We start from the raw sequence: 15,579 nt of genomic DNA, 5'->3' as shown, positions 1-15,579 counted from the left end.
AAATCTCATTTCCAGGACAAACAGGAACATTAAGAAAACACATCCTTTTTAAGACATTCTGATCTGAACCATGAGATTGCCTCAAGTGCCCCAAGCTTAAATCCAAAATTCCCGCTCAAAGCTGTGGTGATTTCTTGCTTAGGATGCACCCAAGCTGGCAGAAGGGCTTGAAAGGAAGTCCCTCCTGGTACGTGGCCACATCGTGCCCTCCTTTGCCAAGTAACCTCTGTCATTTCTTCCTCTGAGACTTTTGGTGCATGTTATTTCCCCTCAAAACCACAATTTCCTGCTTTTTTCAACATGTTCTTGTTTTTTCAGATATCCTTCACAGCCAGTTCTAGTTATCCTTCATAACTGGAGACTCTTGTGTCTCTCTCTTGAGTTATAAGGCAAACTTACCCTCAATCTAGGCTTTCTAGGTTTCACATGCCTTCTGGTCTGCTAGGATTTCCACCAAAACAGCCTGGCATAGCACTCTCATCACCTATCTCCTCCTTCCCCCTGATCATCTCTCCTACCATGTCTCTTCTACTGGGATGTCCCCAGCTTTATTTCCTCTACTGCATCCTGCCCAGATGGTCCCCAGAAGAAGAGCCATGTTCCCCTGGCGAGTGTGACCAAGGTGGGCAGGAGCCGTGATGCTGCCCAGCCTGTGAGCCATCACTAAGGTGACAGGGAGAAGCAGCAGATTCCTCATCGCCATGGCAACGAGATGTTCCACAATGTGCAGTGGGGCAGGATGCTCTGTGCTCCACGTGTCTGGCCAGACCTTGGGCGACTCAGGGTGCTGGGGCCTGTGGGGATCCTGACTTTGGTGCTTTGTAGCTGCTCAGGTAAAAGATCAGTGTGGAGATGGATATATTCTGCTCTGACTCCTTGGAGGGCCAGCAGGAGCCTTGGAGAAGAGACAAGATTGAGGTGAGTGCTCCCAAAGCTGAGCCTGAACGTTGTCCCTCTGCCTTCCCCCTAGGACAGCCAGCATCTCCGCCGTGGGACCTGCCAGGCAGCTCCAACTTGGAACACCAAAGGAGTAAGATCTCCAAAGCCATCCTGCTGCACTGCCCTGACCCATATGCTTTTTTTCCCTGGGGAAAGTGGTCTCCCCATCCAGCCTGTGTCCTGGTGTTGGTAAGAGGAGCCTCTCCTCACTGTCTGCAATGCTCTGGGCAGGGGATGTGGCTTCCCAGTGACATCCAACACAAGTAGAGATGACCCAGTCTGACTCTGTGGTCTACACTATCTCTGCTCACCACAGCCTCACTTCTCAACACTTATTCCCACAGCTCTGGGCATTTTCTCTCCTCTAAACACATTAATATCCTCAGGTGTTCCTGTAGGATGGTCCCCAGTGGAGCTGGGTCCATCCACACGCAAGGCTCCCAACCTGCTCTGGTGGCTTCCCAACCTTTCCTGTCTCCTCAACTCCAGGCCTGTTTTCCACAATGTCTTGAAATTCCTGAAACGTGTCCCCAGCTTTTGTCTCTCTTTCTCTGGCCCAGACCTCATCTTCATCCACATGGACAGCAGCCTGTATTCACTGCCCTGCAGCCCTATGGAGATGGGGGTAGAGGATCCCACCTACCACTGGGTGCAGGACAGGGCAGGTAAGGTCCCCGCTCCTCCCAGCTACAGAGTCAGGACAAGCAGATGGGATTGGCCCTGCTACCATGAAGCAAGCAGGGGGTAAGAGGGGAAACAGCCATGGAGCAGGTGAGGGGCACATGAAGACTGGGATGTCATGAAATCGCATGTGTTGGGAGTGCTGAACTGCAAAAAGGATGTGAGGTTATGGGGTAACACTGCACGGGGTAATACTTGCCCCTTTTTCTGTCCTAATAAGGTCTGAGAGGTTTTGTTAAGAAAGTTTCCAGGCAGTCAAATGGTTCTTTTGTAGATAACAACATTTCTGGCAGAGGAAAGGGTGTTTGGTTTCTTATTTTCTTCTTCCTTCTCCATAACTTATCAGAGAGGGAGGGAAGGAGCAGCTTTGGGAGACCTTGTAGAGTCTCAGCAGTGGTTTAAGCAGACCAAACCTCGGGCAGACGAGAGCATGACACTGCCACCCAGGACCCGGGCCAGCTCAGCACAGGACAGCCAGCTCCTGGCCATCATCATAACCCCTCTGTCTCCTGCACTAGCTGCCAAGTTGTTCTCGGTCACCAAAGACGGACACCTCCTCTTCAAACACTTCCAAGCAGAAGACAGCGGGAAGTACTCCTGCACCATCTCCTACACAAAGCGTGGGGTCCCTCTGTCCCAAACATTTCGCTACAGCATCTTTGGTGAGTCCAGGGCCATGCTAACAAGCAGGGGGGACACCCCAACAAGGGCAGAAAGTGAGAGAAGTTGGGGTGGGGTCTCACCCGTCCTCTCACCTCTCATGGGGTGCGAGGAGGGGTGGGATCATACTCAGCTCTATGGACGAGGGAGCTCGCTCTTGGCCCGGGGGAAGAACCAGGCACCTTTCAGGGTTTTCTCCCACAGGCTACCATGTGCCCGGAGGGCTGGACATTGTGCTGCTCTTCCACAGCAAGCTCTGTGAGGATGAGTGGACCAAAAGGTTCCTGCAGACTCTACAGGAGATGCTGAGGCCGCTGGAGTTCGAGCAGCACTGCAAACTCCAGCTCACTGGCACCTCCTGCTTCCCCTCGCTCAGCGACCCTTCCAATGAGTTCATCATCCAAGTACAGCTCAAAGGTAACGGCAGAAGCACTACAGCAGGGTCCCCAGGACACCAGGGAGGTGGTGGTGTGGGGTGAGAGGAGCTCAGGCATCTCAGTTTTTGCTTGCAGGGGGGAAACAGAAGGCAGCAGAGGCCTGAAGGGAGCATATTGAAATTAGTGGCTCTTGGAAAGCAGTGGTTTCTAATGGTTAGACCTGTTCAGGGCTTTGCCCGTCTCCTGCTGGAGCTGGGGCTGCCTGAGCTGCACCAGTGACTCTCCATACTCTAGTGTCCCCCTTTGGGCTCCACTGGGATAAGTACTGCGGGTCCAACAACATGGAGAGTATCACAGGCTGCTACCGCAAAACTGTGCAGCACAACCTCGAGCAGGTAAGAGCTGGGCCGGTGTATCTGCAAAGGAGGGAGCATGGCATGGGGGGTCTGGAGCTGGGACACTATGGGCCCAGGGACCTTCAGCAGTGCTGGAGTGAAGAGGAGCACCCCTGAGGGTTTGCATAGTCTCCCTGGAAACCAGATAGAGCTCCCAGTCATGCTGGTGTGCAGGGCCTGTCCCCCTGCACTCGCACTCCGCAGCTCCTGCACTATAAAATCACAGAATCATTTTGGTTGGAAAAGCCCCTCAGGATCATCGAGTCCAACCGTTCCCCCACTCCTGGCACTGCCCCATGTCCTGAGAACCTCATGTCCGTCTGTCCAACCCTCCAGGGATGGTGACTCCAGCACTGCCCTGGGCAGCCTGTTCCAATGCCCCACAGCCCTTTGGGGAAGAAATTGTTCCCCAGATCCAACCTCAACCTCCCCTGGTGCCACTTGAGGCCGTTTCCTCTCGTCCTGTCACTTGCTACTTGGGAGAAGAGACTGTGGCACTAGGAGGACATGTTCTGTGTAACAAGGTCTCAGCTGCCTCTTGAACCCCAACACTGCCCTGCTGAGCTCTGCCTGCTCTGCCTTGCCCAGGTCCAGCTCGCCCTTACAACATTCTTCAAGGAGAACAAGTTCATCCACGTCACCGGCGTTGACACCCCCAGCATCCACTTCACCAACGAGTTTGTCGGCTTCTTAAAGACTGAGGAGTGCGACGCGGGTTATGGGCAGACCAAGCAGATGCAAAGATGTCTCGACTGTTGCAGTGAGCCGAGCCCACAGCCCTTTGGTCCCCTTCTCTTCTTTCCCCTCATGCATCTCGTCCCCTTCTGTGCCTCTGGGTCCTCACTTTTTGTCCCCATGCACACTCAGCCCAGGGAATGTAGTGGACTGGGCAGTTCTGAGTCTTTAAGCATCAGGACTCAGTTACCCCGACTCTTTGTTGAATACACTTTAAACAAACAGCATGTGCCAGTGCTCAGAAAGGCCTTTCTGTATGTCCTCTCCTCAGTTACATGCCCACCAGGGATGTTCAGCCCTCCTAAGAACAGGCAGTGCTTCCTGTGCCCTGTTGGGACCTACAGCCTGACCTACGGGGCGTTATCCTGCACCCGCTGCAAGAACGGCACGACCACCAAGGATCTGGGAGCCTTCTCCATGCTGTTCTGCGTCAAGGAGGAAATGACCAAGCAGGGTACACAGATCTGCTACTGGAGCAGGGCTGGGAGGGGACCAGGGGACTCTGAACTGAGAGCAGGCACTACAGTGGGACCCCGGAGCTGCTGCCCCAAATATGTTGGCCATGGCAACTTCTACAGCCCTTTCAGATCCCTTTGGAGACAGGTAACTCCTGTCTCTTCCATAACCATCCCTGAAGAGATCACAGCTCCCTTGCTGCTCCTCACATAAGGCCAACGCTGAACAATCTGATTTCTCCCTCTCCACCTTGGTGTCCCCAACTTGCCTTGACAACTGCTAAGAGTGCTGTCGGTCACAGCATCCCTGCCTGTCTCCAGGGCTGGGAAAAATTAGCATCAGGTTTATCTTCAGGGCCTTTAGCAGTGGCACTTCACCCTTTGAGTCAGTCCAACACATTTCTTTTTCCTCAGTTGTCGCCGTCGTGCACAAAGTCCCAGTCCTGCTTCTTATCCTCTTGCCAGTATTACTAGGCATCAACGTGCTCTTCCTCCTGTAAGTCTGAGCTCCCTCTCTGAATGTGGGACAATTTGGGGGCAGTTTATTGGTGTTGAGTCCCCCAGCTCTACATTCCTCCTTGGAACTGTGACAGCATCAGGAGGTGGCATGCCAGAATAAGGGTGCAGGACACTGACATCTGGGATAGTCCTTGGCCACAGCTTACACAGCCATATAGGGAGTGGTTGGGTATGGAGAATTCTGGCCCTGAGGGCTGGTGCTGGGTGGCTGCAGGGCTCTGGTGCTGGTTTCTGGCACTAAGTTCCCATTTTTCCCTATGGGCTTCTGTCTCTCTGCAGCTGCTGTTGTTACTGGTTCTATAAAGATCAGCACGTGTCATCTCCAAGGGCTTCCAAGAAGACAGGAAAGACCACAAGGATGGAGAGGGTGACCAGGTTCTTCAGGATCCCCAGGAAGGGCCCCCAGGCTGGGCCTGATGCTGGTCCTGCCAGTGACACCAGCGCATCTCCAGGGGCTGATGACGAGTACACGCCTGGAGCACCATCCCTTGCCACGATCCCGAACTCTGCAGCTGTGGCCAACGAGACAACTCCTATGCTGGGAGTGAAGGACAGGAAACACAATTTTTGAGATTCCCTTCATGTGCACAACACTGAGAAGACAGCATGCTTCCAGCCACTGCTGTCCCTTTGGTTTGTGTCCCCAGCCACCCCACACTGGCTGAAATATCCAGCAAAGGAGCAGAGAGATGCCCTCCTTCTCCTCTCTGAATTTTTCTTCCCAAATAGCTCTGACTACAATGACTCCTTTTGCTAATAAAGATTGGCTTTGATTTGCACCTCTCTGCCACACTGGATGCTCCCGACACAGCGGGACTTGGGGGTCACAAGGAGGGTACCTATCACACAGATTGAACAAAACGTTTGTCTTTAGTCATGGAAGGCATCATTCCCTGTCAGTCTTGCACTACAGAATGACTCAGTTTCCTTTCTATATCACTTTTTTACACACCTCTGAAAATGCAAGCCATGGGAAGATCTTAAGCCAGAGCATTCGCTGGGGCCAAGGTTACACAGGATGCAGCAGGAGAACGTTTAGACTCAAATCTCTTCATTTGCAGAGCCAGGTCTTGCCATGCATAGGGCTTCAGGAAAGATTTCCACTTTCATGGCCTCAGAGATTATCACCTGTAGCTGAAACTTCCCTGAGCCCGGCAGCTGTTGGAGAGCCCAGGAGAGGGCAGCAACGCCGTGTGAGATGCATCACTCCAGCAAAGACCAGCCTGGGCATGGAGTGAGTGATTGTTAGCAGAAATAGGCTCTAGATCCAAAATGCAAGCAAGAGAAGGGGGTGGCTTTGCTGCTTGGAGTAGAAGAAGCATCTGCAGAGCAGGAATGTTGGTCCAGCTCCAGGTCTTGTGTTCAGTGTGGCAGTTTCAGGGGCACTAAGCTGTCCCAAGAAACCTGGCAGAAAGTGTGGGCGAGCAACTGTTTGCTGTGGCCCAATGAAGGAAGAAATGGTGCGGTTCATCCATTGCCCGCAGAGCAGCCAGCCCAGCAGCGGCCAGTCCATGGGCAGGAACGCCAGGAACTGCCTTGGAGGTGAGAGGAGGAGGGAGAAGAGCCAAGTGGAGAAGAGGCAGAGCAGGGTCAGGTGTGTGTGATGGCTGAGGGCAGCGGGCTGTGAGCCTGCGGGTGGGAGGTGCGAGCAGGAGATGACAGCAGGGCCACTGGTCACCTATAGAGCTCCATGGTTCTTCTGCTCCTCACAGCTCTTCTCCAGTCCTCAGGGTTCCTCTATGGGACTGCAGGGCCACAACGTTGGTGAAAGGTTCGGAGGGGAAGCCAAATGAGGAGCAGATAAAGTTACCGGGTTTGTTCAGCCTGGAGAAGAGGAGGCTGCGGGGACGTGGTTACAGCTACAGCTGTAACTGATAAGAGGAGGTGGGACAGGTGCTGATCCATCTGGCACACAGTGATAGGACCCAAGGGAATGGCAGGGAGATGTGCCAGGGAAGGTTTAGGTTTAATATTAGGAAAAGGTTCTTCACCCAGAGGTGCTGGACACTGAACAGGCTCCCCAGGGAGGTGTCACGGCCCCAAGCCTGACACTGCTCAAGAAGTGTTGGGACAATGCCCTCAGACACATAGTGTGAATTTTCAGGTTGTCCTCTGCAGAGACAGGATTTGGACTTGATGAGCTGTGTGGGTCCCTTCCAACTCAAGATATTCTATGATTATACACAGCAAGGTGAAGGTAGGGAAAAGCCAGTGACAGTAGCACAGGCTTTCAGGCTCTCTGAAGCAGGAACAGTGGAGATTCATAGTAAAGTTAGAGGAAAGGAGATGTTGCTGTGCCAGACTGGTGGTGAAGTCCCTGGGTAGGGTTATGGCTTCCCCAAGGCACGAGGACCAAGGAGCAATGGGGCTGTGGAGTCTGGATGTGCTCAACCTCCTCACTCACCCGCAACTTCTCTGCAAAATCCCAAAGGGGCTGCAAACCCCCTTGGGAATGAGCCTGCGTGTCAGCTGGGCTTCAGCCAAACCGCAGTTATCCTAACGAGGCACAGCTAATGGCCACCCACAGCCTCGAGGAGGTTGTGTACGTGCCAGAGTGACCCAGCAGCCCGTACGGAGACTGCTCGCTTGGCACACGCTGGGATGAGGAGGCAGCTGCTGCCCAACTCAGCTCCACAGCCCGGCTTGGAGGGAACAGATCTGCTCTGACTAATCTTGAGACAAGTGTAATTAGCAGCCTGTGGGCGGGAGTCATGGTTGTCCCCTGTCCCCGGCTGCGTGGGCTGTGCTGAGTCGGTGGGGAAGAGGTGGGGGAGCTGACTCTCAATACGGGCTGTTTTGCCTCTGCAAACAAGGGCAGAACAAAAAGCCCTTGAAATTCCCCAATTCCCCATAGCCAAGTGAGTCTCCTCCAGGTGGGTTCAAAGAACCGGGCTGTGGAAAGGGTTGGGACAAAGCAGGGCTGGTGGCCTGGGGACAGGCAGATGATGTCCAGGGCCACATACAAGCACAGGTCTAGTGGACACATCTCTCTGAATGCTCTGTCATGGGGTTGGTCAAAAGTCTCCTTCAGTTCATTATTTTTTGTGGGTCCCTGGTTCTTTCCTACAATATGTCAGTGTTTAATACCCCACTGCTTTCCTGGTGTTGCTGTTCCATGTGAAGATGAGAAAAAAAGGCTGCTCCCATTCTGGGTTTAATCCAGAAACCTGTTAAGCACCCATGTTATTTTCAGCATCTGGAGATGTTTGTGGAAGCAGGTGTTTAGGTGCTTCCCTGGACTGGGGTCTGAGAGAAGGACCAAGGTCGTTGGTTTCTGAAAAATCAAAGGGATTTTTGGTGTGGGGTGATAAGGCAGTAAGTGGCAACAACACAATCATTTGTAATCATCTGCCCACACTGCGATTTAACCAGACTGAGATAACTAATTGATGCTTATGTTTGCAAGCAATTATTTTGAAAATATTATTTTCTATGTCAGTTTTTTGTCTTGCTGGATCCAAAAAGCACTTCTGTTAAATCAGGGCAATTCTGTGCATGTGTGTGCATGTAATAGAAGCTTTTCAGAAGTCACTCAGGAACCGAAGTTTCATCTTCCCAGTGGCCCTCAGTAATGGCCATTTCAGTTTCATATTTGGGGAGATATTTTCCCTGAAAATGAAAACATGGTGAAACTTGCCTGCATTTGCAACACTTCTCTAGGTCACAAATTCTGTTTTACGCAATCAGGGGGAAATTCTGAGTAAAGCTGCTGCCCAGTTCTCTGCAGGGGCCTGAATCTGCCCCAGAAGTTTAAACTCCCCAGTAAATCCAGGATTTGTGCCCCTTCTCAGGCTGCCAAGCACCTTCTGTTGCATGTACCTCTTCATTAATCTTCCTTTCCACCACCAGCAACTGGGTAGGTAAGATACAGGCTGCCTTTGTGTATTTTGGAAGAGCCACGCTAGCTGGAGAGGCCATGGGCTGTGTGATCTAACCGTGGTCCCAGTTTTGCCCTCACACAGCCCTGTTTGAATCCAAACTCATGCCAGTGAAACGCAAAACCGCAGATTTTAATTTTCAATTGCCTTTCCTCCATGATATGAAATGGGGCCCTCACAGATCCCACACTACAGGGCAAGGGAGGACAGGAGGAGCAGGGCAGTGCAGAATGGGGCCCTCAATTGCATATTGGTGTCCATGACAACCTCTCATTCCTCCTTGTTCAATCACAGCGATTGCTGAAACTCGCCTGCACCAGAGCACCCTTTGCTGGGACTGCACCCTCTTGCTGGGAGTCTAAAGGAGCCAAGGGACTCCGTAGTGAATACAAGTGGTAGATGGCCCAGAGATGTGACACTCACAAGGACAAGAAACTTGCCATGTGCCAAGGTTGTGAACTTCACTGATCTCAGTGCTTGGGCATCAGTGGTGGTGGACAGACCCTCCAGAGGGTGAGTCACTGCACCCCTGCACCCCCTTGGGCTCCAGGGGAACCCCCAGTGTCCATGAACCCCAGTAGGCATGGACGCGACAGCTCCTGGGTGAGCTGCAGCACTAACGCTGTGCTGTTTTCCAGCACCAGGGTCTGCAGACTCACAAGTCTTCTGGTTTCTATGGCACGGAGAAATTTCCTTCGTGCAAAGGAAGCTTCTTTGAAGCCCAGCTCCCTTCCCCAGCCAACACCAGCAGGACCACTGGGCTCATGTGATGTCTCATTACATCGCTCTCCTGGGTACAGGACGTGCCCTGGAAAGGCTGCACGTCAGCTCCAATAATGAGCAAATTGAACCCAACAATGAGCAAATTGAACCCAAATCCTTTGAGGCAGCCACTCATGCTAATAGGCCCAAGCCTCCTGTGAAATATTAAAGACCCCCCATCTGGCTCACAACCCTCATCCCCCAGGATGGGGTAGATTTTAAGGCAGAAAATGAAGGTCTGGCTTTTGACTTGCATGTGGAAGAACCTGAAGAAGGAAAGGCATGGTGGGTGCATGTAGGAGGGAAGTACAGTGTGTCTGGTGTGTCTTCAGCCATCAGTGACATGACCACTGTTCTCTTGGTTCCCCAGGACAGGAAGGGATTTTTGCACAATTGCAAACTGAGCTTTTCTCAGCCTTTCTTGCCACCTGCCAGGCTTGAAAAAGGGGTTGTCACCAGATAGTAGAACTAGGCCAGGGAAAGGTGACAACACAGTGTGCCCAGACCATTGTGTCTCACCCAGTGCCCGTGGGGAGATGTAGATCAATCAGTTTAGGTGCAGAGGGAGAAGGTGAGAGCTGCACCATGGGCTGGCTCATCTGTTGTCTCAGAGACGAACTCCAAAGGCATCATTAGCTCCAGGATGAGTGCTGGCAGCAGGACTCTGCTTTTGGGTCTGTATGTGCAACCCCTGCTCTCTTGCCTGGTTTCCCTCACAGTCCCCAGTCCATTGCACCTGAGAACTCTTCCCACCTGACAACAAACCGGTCACAATTCCAGAAAAAAGCGCTGCGTAGTTGGCGATGCCAAGGATAAACTGTCGTGGTAGCACCTGGCACTGTGAGCAAGCCTGGCTTTGGGGTGGAGGTTCCTTGGTGACACAAAGAACATGCTCCCTGTCATAGACACCCCCTGCCAAAAGGTACCAAGAAGTGAGGAGCTCAGTCGTGAACCCCCGTACCCCCGGAGAACATCTCCCTGGCAGTGCTTTGATCCCTGAGCTGGAGACTTTGAAGAAATGAGACGCTGAGATTTTTCTCTGCAGACAATAAATCACGGAAGTGATTCACTTTGATCTTAGCCAAAATATGAATAAATTCAGAGCTGCTCCACCATCTCAGGTGGAGCACAGCATTAACTAATTGCCTGGATGATGATGGGCAAAGGGTTGTCTTGCCAGCTGCTGTCAGTAGGCAGCAATTAATTAAGTGTTCCTCTGTAATTTTGCATATCTTTGAAGCCCGAAAAGACCACTATCCACTTGGTCTGCTCTTTCTTCTGCAAAGATACATACTTACTATGCAACATGCAGGAGATAATTACTGTGCTTTGGTCATTGCTGATGAATTCTCAGCTGGAGACCGTCCACTTTTGAGCAATATGCCTTAAAGGATGACAGATTAGAGAGGGCAGGTGGCACCTGGAAGGCCTGAAACACCCCCTCTACACAACTGAGAGGTCAAGTGTATTCAGTTCTGGTCAGAGAAGGTTAAGAGGGCAGGAGCTCTGAACCACAGAGGGGATGTGGATCCTGCCCAACACCATGATGCTCACCCCCAGAGTCTGGTGGCCACTTGTATGCCCTGCAGACTTCAACCCACACCATGGGAGCCACCAACATCCCCTCAGAGCTACAGAAACCCACTTTGGAGAAGACACTTGACCTCCCGAGTGCCTCAGGCACCCACCCTCCCCCTCATATGTCCCATACAAAGGGCTGTGGGGCATTGGAACAGCTGCCCAGGGCAGTGGTGGAGTCACCATCCCTGGAGGGGTTGAACAGATGCAGAGATGAGGTTCTCGGGGATATGGGTTAGTACCAGGGCTGGGTTAACAGTTGGACTCAATAGTCTTGAGGGTCTCTTCCAACCAAAATTATTTGATGACTCTATGATTTTCACCTCGGTCCTGAAGCTCAAGTCACAGACCCCATCAGAAAGCGGGTGTGTGGTTGGGAGTGTGTCCTGAGGCAGCTTTTCTGTGAGCTACGGTTGCCTCAGAGAGAAGGGTGCTTGGTTTCTTCGCACGGCCAGTTATGTGCTGTAATTATTTTGGCACTGTGTGCTTTGTTTGCGTTGCACAAAGCCCCAGAGAGCTCAGCGAGCATGGGGGTCTGATGGGGCATGTGAGCTGGCTGGAGGAAGGAAGGGACAAAGTCACCAACAGCCTTCCCACTCTGCTGTTCTTTTGTGATTCCTCCAATTAGTGCCAAGCAGGAAAGGCAGTCACAATTAAAATAATACCTATTCAAGATTAAATTATAATTACCATGGGTTGTTTATGCAAATTTGGCAAAGCACATAAGAGCTGAACAGCAGCCCTGAATCTTCTGGTCTACAGGCTGTTCTCAACTACTAGACCTCTATAGGAGTGGCTCCATGAAATACAATTCTCAACTTTCTATCTTTCTTTTTTTTTTTTTTCCCCCACTTATTGCCTCTTTTCTGCTTTTTCTTGTTTTTAGGAAGAGTTGGATCCTGCTAATTGTGCTGTGACCTCTCTCATGGTGATTGCTCTGTAGGAATCATAGAATAGTTTGGGTTGGAACGGACCTTCCCAGCTCCCCCAGTGCCACCCCTGCCATGAGCAGGGACATCTTCACCAGCTCAGGGTGCTCAGAGCCCCGTCCAGCCTGGCCTGGGATGTCTCCAGGGATGGTTCATCCACCCCCTCTCTGGCCAACCTGGGCCAGGCTCTCACCACCCTCAGGGACAACAATTCCTTCCTTATTTCTAGCCTGAAGGTGCAGTTCCAGCCTCTCAAGAGCAGTAGGAAACGTCTCACCCTGGCTGATGCTCTAGTGGAGGCTCCCAAAGTATTCACTTGGGAACCACTTTTAGCCTGTTACTGTGTGGTTTGGCCCCCTGGGAAGCATCAAGTTGAAATGCAGTGCTATAATTAACGACCGACAGCTCAAATAATATAAGGGAGCTGGAAACTCATCCTGTCTCCCAGTGGAGGCTGTGGGGGCGGGCAGGCAAGGCAAACAGTGCCAAAAGGAATTAGTCCCTCACATGGGGACATGTCAAGTAGCTTTCGGTGCAGGTTCCACTCTGGGGCAGATGACTGCAGGGAAGAGCATGGTCAGTTTGGCACAGAGATCTTGTTACTGGTGTTTTCCCATTCCATGGAACAGTGTGTACTGGGATGAGGTGATACCTCTCTTCTGGGAATGTAGAAAGGACTCTTAATGGAAGCAGCTGAGGTGTGATGAGCTCCCTGTTCGCTGACCGGTCACGTAATGTTCTACTCGACTTCCTCAGTGACCCTGTGGTGGGAAACCAACCACCTGGGCTTGAGCTGCAGCCGGGCCATGCAGCTCTACCAGGAGCAACGGAGGTTTGTGTTGGCCAGAGTCCTCTTGAGCTTCTCTTCCCCTTCACACCTTGGAGAAATCTATCACGGGCAGGGCCTTGGACTGCCAGGAAGACTTGATTTAACCTTGCAGGTGTTGTCATCACATTTCCATGTGTGTGATGGTCATCTTCATATCCACAGCGATGTCTTTCACTCCTATTCACCGCTTCTATGACCGCCAGCAGATGCATCTCTCTTTCCTTCAGCCAATCTCATGAGGAAGGAGAGAAAGCTGTGGCGGAGCCAAATGGTTGTATTTCACTTGGAAATAAGCAGATGGAACAGACAGATGGGAGAACAAAGCTATATATATATATTTTTATTGCACAGATATCTAATAACCAATAAAATGGGTCTGGGACCACAAAAATCTCTGGCATGGTTGCCATGGCAATATGCACAAAAATTCAGTGAGATGCAGGCAAGAAATCTTTTGTGTTGTTAGGGAGCTTTCTAAAATAAAAATAAATGAGATTCAAATGAGTGATTATGGCTGCCTCAAGGAGCACCTGCCAAAAACTCTGGGCCAGACCATCTACCAGAATATTCTATGTGAGCACCCCAGCTCTCGGAAGGAAATTGCAGGTATGTCTAGAGAAAACAAGCACCTTTTACCATGGAAAGCAGGCTGGGAGACTCCCATATCTGGCCAAAAAATGGATGGGCAGACTGCAGGAATCCTACAGTGTCAGGCGTAGCTTTTCCCAGTCCTTAACCAGACTACCCTGCACATGAAAAAGCATCAATAACAGGCACTCCAGGACATCCCTGGGTCTGGGACTCACATGCTTGCAGGAGATTGTGCTTTTTCACCAAATCTCATGTTACAGACTCATTAGGAAATTGGAAAGAATTGTTTTGAGACAATCCTTTAAAAGCTGACGTGCCCAAATGCGTATTGACTAGCAACAGTTTGAGTCGCAGCGCTCTTCGTGCTCTTTTGTTTCCCAGACCGCGTGGGCCAGTGTTTAACGCACAATCTGGACTTATCACTGGTTTATCTTAATGCAGGAAATTGTCCAAAAAAAAAAAAACACAAAAAAAGAAAAGAGGGAGGAATGGGGGGGAGGGCTCATGACTGTTGGCAGCAAATTTTAATTTGGGTTTGGCAGATGAGGGGAGCTATTCGTGGAAGTCTTGTCCCGAAATAACACCGAGCCTGCCCCGCGTCAGGCAAGGCAGGCGGGCACACGTGGAATTTGTCTTTCAGCCCAGCCGTGGGGCTGAGCAGCACGCAGGGGGTGAGAACAGGGATGCTGGGGCAGAGATAGATGGTCCGGCTCTTCTTGTCCAAGTTCCTCACTAATAGCATATTCTGGATTGTTTTCCATCTTGAAGTCCTGGTGAGGAGATGTCAGTGAGTGCCTCTCACCCCATGCCAAGCCTGCCAGCGGCTTTGGCTCCTGCAAACAAACATGAACCCTGCAGCGTGCAAAAGCCCCCGTCATATATTTATTTTGCACCTGCTGATTTTTCATCTCTTTCGAGTTCTGCCTTCTAGTTCTTCTAGAGAGAAGAACAAGCAGTATTTACTCCCCGGTCACTGATGATCTTACAAACCTCAGTGATTTCTTTCTTGTCACTGAACTCCCCTCCAGGCTGAAGATTTCTAGGTTAGTGCATCCCTGTATAGAGCAGCTGTTCCACACTTCTGATCTTTGGTTCCTTTTAATTCTCTTAGAAGCTGCAACAGAGACACCACATCAGTCCCTTCTTGCACTGTCGTGGCAGAGAAAGGCTGAAACCATAACATCCCTTTGCCAGCAAAGCCAGAGCATCTTCTATGGCCCGTGGGTCAAATCCATACTATGGGAAGGAGGAGGCAGCAGTAACCTTAAACAGGGATTACAACTGTGCTGCACAGAGGATTTGAGAGTGATTCGCACACTGGACAGTGGCTGTTTGTGCCTGACAAGACCTGTGACAGCCCAGAGCATCAGATCTGTGTGCCCGGATCGATACCCATGGGATGTTCCCGTTTTCCTGTGGGAAGTCCCAATAAATTGGGACCATCTTATGTCCTTCCTGTCTGCACTGTGCTGCAAAGAGTCCTACACAAATGGAGCTGCTGGCTGGCAGGTAATGGCTTATTCACCGTATCTTCACCCCAAATGCAGACAGAGCTCTGGTACAAGTCTGACTTCTCAGGGAAACAGGCAGCCCCTTCTTTGCCACGGGAGAGGGCGGTGGGTATTGCTGCCACCAAATACCCCGCCTTTTTGTTTTCTTGTAATGGTACAAACAGGAAAGAAGGTCCAGAGACTGATGAGGGGAATGGAGTAACAGCTGGGGTCAGAGCCGGGTCTGCAGCACAGCAAACTGCAGTACTTCTACAGAAGCTGAGCATCACCAGCATTATAGATGGGGAAACTAATTCACGCTGCCTGTCTGAAATAACTTAGTCATTGAGCAGCTCAGAGGCAGGTGGAAATAATGCTGATCTCTTTCTGCTCTGGACTGTCATTGTTAAATCTGCCCCGAGCTCTATCTGCCCCAGGAACACACAAAAGAACCTTGCAATGACAAACAACTGCATAGCTTCAAAACGCGACTTCCTTTTCACACTGTCTTTGCTCTGGTGCAAGCCAGCTCTGTTTCATTCAGAAATGGTTCTGTTTCAGCCCAGCGCTGCGGGATCAGGCCCTGAGATGCTGACCGATCGGCGGCTCCGCTCCGCAGGGGCTGGCACGCTCCGTGTGGTCGGCTCTGCCGTGCCGCGGCGTGGGAGCCGCGCAGGCGGCAGCGCTCTCAGAAAGGCCAGGGAGAGCTGGAAAATAGAGAAGTGCCTGAGTGATGTTGTTTGAGCCTCACTCCTACCAGC

The 15,579-nt window shown here is 51.4% G+C and overlaps 1 protein-coding gene across 2 annotated transcripts; it reads left to right on the top strand.

Annotated features, from left to right (window-relative positions):
• The first annotated feature begins 1,893 nt into the window (after positions 1 to 1,893).
• Positions 1,894 to 5,724, top strand: LOC309448849 (zona pellucida-binding protein 2-like). 2 transcript variants are annotated; one of them, XM_082070666.1, is made up of 7 exons: positions 1,894 to 2,282; positions 2,470 to 2,697; positions 2,952 to 3,052; positions 3,641 to 3,812; positions 4,059 to 4,241; positions 4,657 to 4,738; positions 5,041 to 5,724. In XM_082070666.1, exons 1-7 carry the CDS (start codon positions 2,051 to 2,053, stop codon positions 5,330 to 5,332), a joined length of 1,290 nt encoding a protein of 429 aa, XP_081926792.1. In that variant the 5' UTR covers positions 1,894 to 2,050; the 3' UTR covers positions 5,333 to 5,724. The 2 variants fall into 2 exon arrangements, with proteins under 2 accessions (XP_081926792.1, XP_081926793.1); XM_082070667.1 differs by having other exon boundaries at positions 2,485 to 2,697; positions 5,041 to 5,722.
• Positions 5,725 to 15,579: the final 9,855 nt, after the last annotated feature.

This window comes from Streptopelia decaocto (assembly GCF_964273445.1).
Source record: "Streptopelia decaocto genome assembly, chromosome: 22".
Lineage (NCBI taxonomy): Eukaryota > Metazoa > Chordata > Aves > Columbiformes > Columbidae > Streptopelia > Streptopelia decaocto.
The sequence above is the reverse complement of the archived record's forward strand: the minus strand, read 5'-3'. Positions and strand labels throughout refer to the sequence as shown.

Coding starts and splice junctions, on each gene's coding strand:
- LOC309448849 (XM_082070666.1), top strand. CDS start 2,051: ATGACACTGCCACCCAGGACCCGGGCCAGCTCAGCACAGGACAGCCAG. Junction 2,698..2,951: donor CATCCAAGTACAGCTCAAAG/GTAACGGCAGAA, acceptor TCCATACTCTAG/TGTCCCCCTTTGGGCTCCAC. Junction 4,242..4,656: donor GGAGGAAATGACCAAGCAGG/GTACACAGATCT, acceptor CTTTTTCCTCAG/TTGTCGCCGTCGTGCACAAA.